The sequence below is a fragment of the Notothenia rossii genome (assembly GCF_949606895.1).
Source record: "Notothenia rossii genome assembly, chromosome: 4".
NCBI lineage: Eukaryota > Metazoa > Chordata > Actinopteri > Perciformes > Nototheniidae > Notothenia > Notothenia rossii.
The window spans coordinates 73,995,932-74,008,629 of NC_136902.1; the positions used below are offsets into that span (position 1 = coordinate 73,995,932).

Below are 12,698 nucleotides of genomic sequence, written 5' to 3' on the forward strand. Positions count from 1 at the left end.
GTATGTAACTGTAAAAACAGATACAGTTAACTGTTAAAGTTGAGCAAGAACATAACTTTTGATTTTGATTCGTTCCAATCTTTAATTTGGGGGAAAGAAAGAAATGGCACAGTTTTTAAAACAGCAAACTTTAGAGTAAAAATAGCATCTAGCTTAGTGTTTCGTCTAAATGTTCCTGCAGTAATTATTTTTTACCTACATTTTCATTGTGACAATTGTTTTATTAGATCATTTAAGAGCTATCAAATGATAAAGACAATAATTCGTTATATCAAAATCAAATTGAGTTTTTCACATGCCAACAGGTTTAGGAAATGTCATTTTTATGAACTGGTACATTGTGTGTTAAATGCAATTACATGCCTTCTGCATATCAAAGTACAATATGCATCTTAATTATTCCTTAAGAAATTTGGAAAAGAGAGCAGACGAGAAGAAAAGTCTCCCCTTTAAATAAATATGTGACTATTCTCTACTGGAATGGATCACCTACCCTGAGGCTGATATCTGGAGCTGAGAGGGCTCTGAGGGCAGCATCTCCTCCTCCGTCCTTCTCTGGGACGGCCTCTGCCCGAACACATCCCTGCCTTCCAGAGGGGGAGAGGGGGACTGGGAGGGGTAACTGGCTGCAGTGGAGGCATAGGACATGTGGGCGTGGTAACTGGGGCTGGGTTGCCTGGTGGCATGGCTCTGAGTGGGAGAGGCGGACGGGGAAGACCTCCGGGAGAAACTGACAGTGGGCTGCAGGGAGATTTCATGCATCTCCAGAGACCGAGAGGTGCGGAGGATGCTGGGGCGGGGAGGGGGCCGCACTAGGATATCTGGGGAACCTGGCTGGGTGCTAAGGGGGCTTTGGGAGAGTGGAGAGAGGCGGGAGGGCTGGAGTACTAATGGGGGTAGGCTGGGGTCTGCCCGGCGATGCGCTCTCGGGCTGAGCCAGGACTGAGGGCTACTACTGGGGGCTGTGCTTGGGCTCCCTGCACGGGCTGCCGGGTCAGGGTAAGGCAACACTGGTACACCCACACCGTGGGCCGTGTGTCTGAGATGGCCGAGACTCTGGGCCTGTTGCATAGTTAAACGCCTAACCGGGGGCCCCATGGGCCGGTCTCTGCCTTGGGGAGCCATAGGGACCTCCAACTGCAGGAGGCCAGGGCTTGATGGGTCTTTTAGGGAAGAGAGGTGCAGGCGACCGTGGGGGTGAGAGTGAGGAGGGTATGGGGGTGGATCAGGGAGGTCCTGGGAATGATGCAAGGGATGGTGAGGCGGGTATATGAACCGTGGGCCCTCTAGACCCAGGAAGGGTAACTCATGAGGCTGCCAGCTGTCAGGGGAGCACGGAGGGCTGTGTGTGTGCGACAGAGAATGGCCAGAGGCAGTGTACTGATGGTGCTCCATCTCGCCACTCTCCTCAGGGATGGAGGGGTAACCAAAGGGCCCCTCGGCGGTGCCTGGGGGGGAGGACAGAGCAGAGCTGCGCGGGCTGATGTCAGGCATGTAGAATGGTGGTGGAATCCCTGATTCAATGCGGCTGCCTAGATACCCATAGAACGGGCCCTGGGGAAAGCCCCTGTAGCGGGAGGCCGGGGCCTGCCCTGAGGCGTGAAGTGCACTGCCCTCTGCAAAGCTCATACCTTCCATGGCCCTGTGGAGGCGGGGGCTGTAGTTGGGGGGCTGCGTTGACTCCAGGCTGGAGGACGTTGGGGAGAGCTGGGGCCGCAGCGTGGGCATGATGGGCGGCAAAGGCCCTGGGTCAAAATCATTCTCCTCATCAGACTGCCGGAACTCGGGGTACATGTCAGACTCCTCTGCGAAGGGGAAGCCGTGGATGCGGCGGGCCGGTGGGCTTTCCATGGTGAAGCGGCCATCAGGGCCGCGGCTTATCAGCTCAATAGGCGTGGTGACCTCTGACTCATACTTTGACACACTGTATTTCTTGCTGGCTATGGCACGCTTGGTTTTCTTGTAGAAGGAGAGCTCTTTTTCTCGATCCCTCAGAGGGCTGGGCAGCTTCCTGACGTACAGCCCCGGGCCCTGGGACCCGTCTGAAGAAAGAGAGCGGGGCCTAGATGGAGGAGAGCTCTCTGGACTTATTTTCCCAGATGATAACCTAATCAAAAAAATGCAGACAAAAGGCACTGTCTTAGTTTAACACATGACACCTAAAGGTTAGGTGAATGAAGTGTCTTAAACAAAAGAAAACTGTCTGATGCAGTAAATGAATAGGCATGATTGTGGTTTCATTTCCAAGCTCAACAGATGACACAAGACAAAGCCAAATCACTCTATTAAGGCAGCCATAATGAACCACATTATGATAATGACCAGTTTATGACGGTGGCATCATCCTGACAGCTAATGAAGCTAGAATGACGGGATGAGAGGAGAACCAGCGACGCAACCATGACAACCGTATCACAAATCTATTGAATCTAAATCTTCGTGAGCAGACATGAGAGCAATTTCCATATGCTGCACCAAATGGTGATGTGAGAAAAGCAGATGACATCTAACCAGGCCTCATTTGCCCACACCAGGAGCAGCATAGTCAACACTTACTGGGTCAGGATAGACATACAGAGTAAAGAGTGCATATACACAGTACTGAACTGTACTGTACATGCATGGAGCTAATGCAAAGTAATCCCTGTATGGTGCATGAGAGTTAGTGCATGCAAATAGGCCAGCGGTAGGCTTCACTACAACAAATAGTCAGTTGATAATTTCTATGCAATGCTATAACCATGCAGCCAAGCCAGTGCAGTGCAGCACACTCTGTATTTTGGTGCAGGCAGGCACTCACAGGGGGCTGGCGGGCGGGGGCAAGAAACTGCTCCTGGCAGGCTCATCCCAGCAGGGCTCTACCCCTGGCAAGGGGGTGAGAGGAGGCCTGCGATTGGAGACAAATGACATGGGCCTGGTTCATCTTTGACTATGCCACTTCAGGAAGGACTAAGGTTGAACTTCCTGACCTACCATTTCATAAAAAAATAAACAAGGTATCTGATACTGATGGTTTATCTTAAGTCTCAGGCAGACACACATTTATTCTTCAATGTGATTTTACATAGATTATATCCACAAATGAAATTGAAATGCAGTCATAAATGTAACAAGATTTACAGACGGACAGACAAATACACACATGTAGCGGACTGTACATTAAATGTGCAGCTAAACATAAAATAGCATTATTACACAATTTGAATCATGCAGAAAGCAGATAGCGTTTAAGAATACAGATGGATCAAAAATCAATACACATACTGCAGCTTGGGCACTCTGGGTAATGTGCCTAAAATGCTGACTTTGCTGCTTTAACTTTCTTTAATCTGCCACTGATCCGCTAGAGGCTGCTACTGTTCATGTTCTTCCAAACCCTTCAAGTTGCCCAAAGATATAATCATGGTGTTTTTATATCATCCATTTTGGGTTTTGCTTATTCTGTGTGCCTATACTGTCCGGATATTTTACTTAAATGCGAAAGAGAAGGCAATGATGTGCATAATAATCAGTTCTACTAACAAGGCTCTAAAAAGAGTATTTCCAGTTGCCAGATGTTTAAAGTAAATGTAATACTTTTTTAGTTTCAACTGTTATTTATTGTCAAAATGTAGTGTATGCCTCGTCTCAGAATACATAGGAAGAGGCATTTTGGTAAAGGTGCATTTATAAGTTGGACAGTAGTAGCGTCCTGCAGGACCTTTGGCATTTAGTCTTACTTACGGTGACTCAATGCTTTTCCTGAAGTGTGTCACCGACAAGGGAGGATCTGAGAGGACAAAGACATTTGAATTCAGCATTTCCCTCTGTTTAAAACCATAATACATAGTCAGACACATGGGTGTATTGTGAGACAATGGACCCCTTGGACATGTACCTTACAGGCACCTTATCAATCCTAAATAAGAGTAACTCAGACTAAAATTACAAAATACAACCATTGTGTTGTTTCTCTTTCTGTTTGTTTTGCATCCCGTTGTAGTCATTTAATTTATTATCTTGCACTTTCACCCAATGGCCCTGGTAGGCTCAGAAGTAATTCATCCATGGTCAAACATTTACTATATTTATTAAATGTGGGTTAAAGTAGAGTGGGAGGCGGACCTGGTTTACGCTTCAGTTTGCGACGGTGTTGCTTATTGACAAAGCAAGCTGCTAGAGTGCTGAACAGTACTGCTGCTGCCAGAAAACAGATAGTTGCCACGACACCCGCCACCACCGGCCGCGCCAGCCCCTCATCAGGCAACTCCGCAGGAGGGAAGGGATCTGATGGGGCAGACAGGAGAGTGAAAGGGGACTTAACTAACACAAAAAACTCTCTCTATATATACTCTCTATAAACATATCTATTTAAGGACTCCAGTTTGTAATACATCATAAAAAAACTGACCGGTGCTCGACACTCCCACTACGTTGCTGCTTTCACTGATCAGGTCATCCATGACAGCCATCACCCGAAACTCATACCAGGACTCCTGTGTGAGAGAGATAACATACACACTGTCCCGTGACCGTCTCATGCACTGATTTGTGTCAAAGTTACTGGATCCTGTTCAAAAAGCATTTTGTGACTCTGAAAACTGACCTGTGTATACTGTAGGTGAAATTTAGATAATAAAAGGATGTTCGCTTTATTTATTATTGTTACACGTACTAAAAGGAGATTATGCCTTGTAGCGAGCATGTTTGCATTTCTTTTTTTTTGTGATGTAGGTTACACAAACTCACTTTTTGTCATTTATAAATATTATCATTTTTCAAAATGCATTATACTGCAGTGAGGCGGAAAAAAATACACCACCTCTTGAACATTTAAGCTGGACGTTAAATCATGTGCATACAAATGTGGACTGTGTACAAAATGTTAACATTATTTAAAAATAAAATGATAACTAGATTACTGTGGCTAAGTGGATATAGTGCTGGACTTCGAATCAGGAGGTAGCAAGTTTGAGTCCCACTGCAGTCAGCATGTTGTTGTGTCCCTGGGCAAGACACTTCACCCCAAATTGCTCTTGTGGGGATTGTCCACAGTATTGAATGTATGTAAGTCGCTTTGGATGAAAGCGTCTAACAAACGACATGTAATGTAGATTATGCTCATCACCATGAACTCGGGATATTGTTTACAAGATTCTCTCTTAATTAACTTTCCAGTCAATTACCCCTTTGCCACACCTTACACAGCCATGTTTCTGTATGGACTGCATGCATTTGTAACTGACCTGAACGAGGTCTCTGGCTATGAGCTCGGTCTCGGTGGACGGGATCAGGTCATCCAGAACCTCCCACCTCTCCCCGAGGCGGAACTCCATGATATATCGGTCGATGGGCGAGGAGTGGTTACCTGGAGGGAGCCATGTGAGGAGGACACCGTGCTGCGTGCGATTGGCTGTTAGGCACCGTGGTGGAGTAAGAAGCACCAGTGGTTCTGGGGTACCCAGAGGAGAGCCTGTGGACAAGACATGTTGGACAAGAAAGTTAACATGAGGGAAAGTTATTCAGACAATGATTTCCATATGTAAGGAAATGTGATACAACCTGACTTAGCAGTTAGCAAATGCTGTTTTTCACTCATTTTCATTGATCTATGCATGCCTTTATAAAACACTCCTTTGCCCTTTGTATGTTAGAAAAAACAGCAATGCACATTTCTGCCTTCATGCCTTTTTTTGCTGAGACATTGATTTGAAAAACCATTCAATTTTAATTCAGTTCAGACGTTGGGAGTCCTTGGGACACTAAGACTGGATATTGGCAACATGCCCTTGAGGCATGAGTTGGATTACAACACAAAAAATGTGAAAAAAATACAAATGTTAATCTGTTCCTTTTTCTACATCAGAAACAGCTACAGCGGCTACATTCTCAACATGAATAGATATTTCTCTCTGAACATGTTGACTTGTCAAACACAAGTGGAACTAATAACATCAATAATGACTGTGGTATTTTGCACGTAGGCTTATTGGCACACCTAAATGGAACAGTGCCATCATTACTGTCATTAGTTACACCTCTGCTCTCCTGCTATGACAAGTCAAAATGTTGCGGTAGATATTATCTGTTGCATCACTCAGCACATGAGAACAAATCCACTATACTGTGTAAGGAATGTCAGCTGGTCTCAGCTCATGTGCATTGTGTTTTTATAAAAAATGTAATGTTTTTTTGTATCCAACGGCCACACAGTCCTTTTTTATTACATTTTAAAATTAGGCACATTCATTAAATTGCAGAAGAATCTTGTTTGTTGAAAAAGAACAATGTTTAGAGATAATTTATTCTGATAATCAACATAAAACAATAAAAGTGAAGAGGTACAGGATTTAGGAAGTAAAGGATGACATGTCTGCCCCATCCCTAGTAGAAATTACACATATGTACACATTCATTTAAAAACAACTACAGCGCAGAATCTCGTGAATGGCATCTGAAGACATTCTAGAAAATAGAAATAGTGCAAGTCGCTGATTTAATTCTGTATTCAAGTTTCCTTTAATTGAGAACCCACCTAAAGTGTTGACTGTCACAACTTGGCTGAATGGGCCCGTGCCCAGTTTGTTCTGCGCCAACACACTGAACTGGTACTCTGTCCCGGCCTCCAGCCCTGTCACCACCAACCACGTCTGAGCCCCAGAAACTGGCATGGAGTGCCAGTCGTGAGGCCCAAAGTCTGTTCTTTTTGACCTGAGAACAGAAACAGGGCAAAACAGAATGGTAAACTTAAAACAATTGTGAAATATGTGCTCATTCATCTCAAGAAAGTGTTGTTCACTAATTACCTGCTGAAGCTTTGCAGTTTATTTAACCTATATGGTGCATGTGACTTATGCATATTGCTGAGTGTGAATGCATTGCAATATTTTAAACAACATCTACTGAAAACCCCAAGAAATATACTGTCCAAAGAAATACTTGGGGTTGAATTTCTAACATATTGTATGATCATAAACGCAGGAGGAACATGTTTGTTAAACTAGGCCTTTAACCCACAGGAAGCGTTTCCACATCTGCATGCTGCAGACAGTGATTTGAAGTTAAATAAGAGCACTCACACTGGACCGTACCACACAGAAAATGTCTGTTCGAAGCCGCCATCATATCCTGGTTCCCAGGACACATTAGCAGAGGTTGTGGAGGGCAATACGTGGATGTTGCCAGGAGCGTGTGGGCTGGTGCCTGCAAGATCAGGACAGAGAGAGGGAAGAACGGAATACATTTAAAAGACCACAGTCTACCAATTGACTTGTATATATTTCAGCTTACGATTAGCATTTAATATAACTTGCAGTGAGATAATATATATATTATATTAACATGGGTGGTGTATTACTGATTTATTCAAATATGTGGGCTCACAATGCACCTCAAGTAAAACGAGGAGCATTTTGTTGATGTTTGCACCTCTAAAATGCTGTGCTGCATCATGCGCCCGCCCATTCTCGGTATAATAATGCGACTCTGGCTGAGGTGGTGATCAGCGTAAGATCTAGTTAAAGAGCAGTAGCGCTGTCTGCAGCTCTGCTCATCCCACCCACGCAACAGATGTGCTGTGTGGCCCGAAGCCAGTTACTTCTCATAAAGGAGAGACCTGAGCACAGCTGCCTCCTCTGCCCTGCGACACTTGTCAGCTGAGAGCCGGTCACACGGAGAGGCCGGCTGAGCGCTGCCAGGTGGGCCACAGTGAAACCCCTCCTCATGCCGCAGGCACGGGCTACTGGGGCAGACTTAGTGATCTGCTCATATGTAGAAGACCAGCAGACAATACTTAAAGGTCCCATCACATGGCCATTTCTACTGATCATAATTCCATTGTTGAGGTATACTAGAATAGATTTACATTGTTCAATGTTCAACTCACCCACTCTGTTCTGATGAGTCCACCACCGTTACAGCGGAACATCAGTGATTATGTGTTACAATGGCGTGTGTTAGCAACCAGAAAATGACACCAGTAATGACAAACAGATGAGAATGCTGTGTGGGGTCTAGTGTGAGCTGGATTACTGGGGTTGTTTCCTGGTTGCGGCGTGGGGTCTGCGAGACAGTGAGACACAGAGGAACTCAGCCTGAGCACACACACACAGACTCACAGCCAGCCGCGGCTGATAAGGCTGAGTGAGTGTGTGTGTGCGGAAATCCGCGGAGCCGCGGCTGAAAAAAGATAAGGCTGAGTGAGTGTGTGTGTGTGCGCTACGTCACTACACTCGTTACGTCACTTTACTCAGGAAGAAAAAAAATGGAAAAATAAATATCTCCAACGAGGCGTTCTGGGGCAGCATAGACAGGTATTTTCTGTGTTAGAGTTTTACTCGCTACAGGGTGTACTTTGAGGGTTTGTGACTTTGCAGAGCGTTTACTGTACGCATAATAAAAAAAGATTTAAAGGAATAATTCTCGGTTCAGAGAAACAAGCTTACTAATATTTTAAAAAGAGGCTACAGCCAGAAGAAAATTACTTAGCTGAGTAAAAACTAAGCATAAAGTATTTTTGTTTTGTTCATATTAAATAAGATAATCCTTGTTTATTACGTTTATGGGCTGGCAATCTTTTTTTTACTTTTGGATTAAGCCAGGATAACCTTTCCCTGTTTCCAGTCTTAAAGGAGACATGTCTTGCTTTTCCGGTTATTACCCGTCCCCTTGTGTGTTATGAAGGTTTTTATGCATGTAAACAGTTTGCAGAGAAAACCCTCAAAGTACACCCTGCAAGGAGTAAAACTCTAACACAGAAAAGACCTCCCCAAAACGCCTCGTTGGAGATTTCTCATGTTCTTCCTGGGCATTGTGACGTCTGAATACCCAGTAGCAACGCCCAGAGCTAGGACTTCCTCACACACACACACACACACACACACACACACACACACACACACACACACACACACACACACACACACACACACACACACACACACACACACACACACACACACACACACACACACACACACACACACACACACACACACACACACACACACACACACACACACACACACACACACATAGTGCAGGCAGCTCTGCTGATCTCTCCTCCCTGGCTGCAGGCGGCTGATAACAGACAGTTGGGATCGCGGCGATATTCTCTCTGCAAACCCGTTCTCACAGCGTTTATCAACCTTTTTCTTACTCAATATCAAGCCACACTTATTGTTTTTACTTGGGCTGTGACTTTGTGTGTGCTCAGGATGAGTTTGGCTGTGTTTCGCTGTCGCTAAACAAGGAAACAACACCTCCACGGAGCTCAGCGCGATTCACAACGTCCCGACCCATCAGAGCACACTGTGCTCACAGGGAGGGTGGGGGCTGGAGCTATTGGAGCTACAACGAGCCGTTAAAGGCAAAGAGTGAAATTCAGTGAATACACGTAGTTTACAGAGATGCTGTTTGAGAAACCAATGTGAGTTAGGAAAATTGCACAATATAAATCTATTCTAGTCGACCTCAACAATGGAATTATGATCAGTGGAAATGGCCATGACATGTCTCCTTTAAGGCTAAGCTAGGCTAACTGGCTGCAGGCTGTAAATCTTCTTGTCTAAAAAAGCTTATTTACCAAAAATGTTGAACTATTCCTTCAACAAGGAATACACATTTACATGTCTTCTATTTAAGCACTATTGTAGTAAAAGAAACAATAGTGCTCTTTCCAGTGAAAACATTTTGAGTCATTGAGAAATTGAGTCCTGATTTTGCAAATATTAAATAAATTGAGTATATGAATATATCTTTTCTAGCCTTAAGATAAATGTTTCCACAAGAATAAAAAAAAAATGTTGGCCTCCGATTACTATACATATGTATACAGGTATTTGATATCCTTTAGTTTCCATGATAATCACAAGTTAGTAAGGCTGTTACACAACTTTGTGTAAGACATTTATATTTTCAGAATGGCTTCTATTACTGCTACTTAAAAGTATTAAAACTAGTTATCAAATTCTAACCCCAAGAATTTGCACTAAAGCTGATTACATTTCTACAATGCTTGACATGAGGGGCTTGCAGTTTTAACATTTGGGTATCTGGAAATTCACAGTACAGTTATGCTTGCCTTCGTCGACACTTAAGAAATGTCATAAAAGTTTAAAAGATGTCCTTGATCCATGACTCAAAAAGACAAAGGGTGTAGTTACGATTTTGAGCAGAGGGAAGGATACCACACTGTAATTACAGAGTCAGGCTTTAAATTAACTTTATAAAGCTATTTCAGATAGGATCTAATGCAATTTTAATGATGCCCAAGGGGAAATTGGGTAGACTCAAGGTGTTTGAAGCATGAGGGTCTTATCATAAAAATCACTCAGACCACACACTGCAAAGTGAGGTCACAATGAACTCAAAATAACTGAGAAAGGTCATATGTTTGAGGAAGTTGAGATCCATGTGCAGATTTTCATACCGATGACTAGGATTCGCGTGCTGGCAGTGATGCTTGTGACCACATTGGTGGCTACACACTCCCATTCTCCGTGGTCCTCCTTGCTGAGGGACAGAAACTGTAAGCTGCCACTGGGTAGGATGTTGTGCTTACTCTTGCTCGGCTTCCCCACCTTTAATGGACATGGAAACTACAGTTACATGGTTAAAAAATGTAAATGCACATTTGCTGACAAGATTCAATGGGAGTGAGTTCATGCTGTTATTGTGAATTGTACCTTTCTCCAGGTAATGGATGGTATGTCAGGGTCTCCAGAAGCAGCACAGGGGATAGTAAGCTCTCTCCCAGCCTCCTGGCGATACTCCCCCCCAGGCCTCACATTAAAGTAAGGGGGATCCTGGAGAAAACATACAAACACAAGACCTATTATGCAGTCTTCTGGGCACATCAGTGTAACATGACGCAAACAGAACAAATAGGAGCAGTGATGTACCTTTAGCACCAAAGTGGCAGGGGGGGACATGCCCATGGTACCCAGGGCGTTGTAAGGCACACAGGTGTAGGTGCCCAGGGAGTCTTCTGTTGCCTCCGCCACCCTGATACTGCCATCCTGCATCAGGCTCCAACCGGGGTACTGAAAGACAAGCGGACATCATGATTACAGGCCCCTTTTTTTTCTTTTTTTAAAAAAGTGGATGCTTATGTAATACAGGCCTGCTGTCAACAGCAGGGCAACATATTGTGTGACCTCAGTGACAGTAGATTAGATAAACAGAGCAGCAGATGGAGCGCTCTGAGCAGAGAGATACTTTATCTACTTGACACTTGTTTGAAAGTGAAGGAATTATTCTGAAGAAAAGGACAGCTTCAATGATCTGTTACACTGAAATCTAAGGACAGTGATAAAAGCAGTATATTGATCCATTACAATAATTAAAAAAAACTCACTATATGCTTTAAAGGTGACATATTATGCACATTTCTGCTTTATTTAAAGTGTGACAGTAAATGTATTGTAACACCAAGAGGAGACTAATGAGCACTAACCTTCTCTACTCTGAGGGGATAGCCGTCTTTCTCCCATTTCACTGATGTCACAGGCGGGTTGGCATCCACCGGGCAGCGGATGACGCCTGGCAGTTTCCGTGGGACGTAGATGACAGGCGGCATGTTGATCACACGGGCAGGGTCTGCAGGGAAAGTAAAGATCTTTGTCAGTGATCCGAGATGCATCATCAATTTAGTTTGATGTAATACAGAAAACAACAAACAGGTTCATTGCTAGGAATAAAAGAGGTGAAGTTAAAAAAGGTAAATACTAACGGCTGTACAAGGATGTAGTGTTGGCCTGTTAGATTACACATGTATTATTCAAATTATCTCTTATCTTCACATTTGTATTTACACATACTACACTTAATCTATGTATGTTGGCTTACCAATGTTCTCATTCATAACACTCCGTTCGATGTCTCACTATGGGATGCGCCTCAACGCATATGCACCAGAAGCATCAATCTCATTACGCCAATCCTGATTGGCTGGTGATCTTGACGCCAACGTCAGGGAATCCACCAACCCTATAAGTAGCTTGCGCCACGACGCAGGCGTCATTCAAACACCTCTTCTCGCTTCGGAGCACATCTCGAGAAAGATCAGTAGCTAGCTAGCTTAACGGTCCACAGACTGATATACGAAGCTAACCTTCGGTCGACGGGCGCTCGCCAGCTACTTTTGCTTCGCACGGGAATTTACTGTATTAACACTCCAGTTAATATCAGAATCTACCCTGCCGTTTTTTTCCAACGGATAACGGTAAGGTTTTTGGATTTTTTCCCGCAAACGGTAACACGCCTGTTGCTCGTTTGTCCTTTCTACGCCGCACCAAGGCTAGCTAAGATGGACTCTTCCCTCCCTCACACCAGAGGAAACGGAGTGTCGGAGGCTCGGCTCTGCGGCTGCGGGCTAAAGATATCGAGTACTGACTCACACCAGGTCTGCTCGTCTTGCCTCGGGCTGCAACATGCCCAGGAGGCTATCGACACCCCCGGCGCGTGCGGGCATTGTTCCCGTTTTACCGCCAAAAGCCGCCGCCGGCGGCTAGCGCGCCAAGCTAGCATGCCGGTCCGAGACCTCCCCATGCCTGTAGACTCGCCGGCCGGCGAGCAGGGCATGGTGGCGACCGCCACGGGTGCCGGGTCCCGCGCTGTGTCAAGCTGGGACTCGGTGGCGGCGACAGCCGCGGGAAGGGGGCCCCGTGCTGTGTCAAGCTGGGGCTCCCAACTGGACCTCACCATGGCCTCACCCGCGG

General features: G+C 45.1%; 1 protein-coding gene across 8 annotated transcripts in view; it reads right to left on the reverse strand.

Moving 5' to 3' along the window:
• The window catches only part of igsf9ba (immunoglobulin superfamily, member 9Ba), a 64,564-nt gene that overhangs the window by 9,994 nt on the left and 41,872 nt on the right, over positions 1-12,698 (reverse strand). For 4 of the 8 annotated variants that reach the window (XR_013807843.1, XR_013807844.1, XM_079679224.1 and 1 more), the window contains exons 8-19: positions 11,435-11,577; positions 10,881-11,021; positions 10,665-10,784; positions 10,409-10,577; positions 7,059-7,182; positions 6,515-6,690; positions 5,226-5,452; positions 4,391-4,475; positions 4,105-4,266; positions 3,724-3,769; positions 2,801-2,887; positions 494-2,107 (exon numbers count right to left, since the gene is read on the reverse strand). Coding sequence is in view for 5 of the 8 variants with exons in the window: in XM_079679224.1 (XP_079535350.1) it covers positions 494-2,107; positions 2,801-2,887; positions 3,724-3,769; positions 4,105-4,266; positions 4,391-4,475; positions 5,226-5,452; positions 6,515-6,690; positions 7,059-7,182; positions 10,409-10,577; positions 10,665-10,784; positions 10,881-11,021; positions 11,435-11,577 (3,094 nt within the window). In the remaining 3 variants the exon portion in view is untranslated. The remainder of the gene's footprint in view (positions 1-493; positions 2,108-2,800; positions 2,888-3,723; positions 3,770-4,104; positions 4,267-4,390; positions 4,476-5,225; positions 5,453-6,514; positions 6,691-7,058; positions 7,183-10,408; positions 10,578-10,664; positions 10,785-10,880; positions 11,022-11,434; positions 11,578-12,698) is intronic. The other 4 variants (XR_013807842.1, XM_079679225.1, XM_079679227.1 and 1 more) reach the window with 3 other exon arrangements.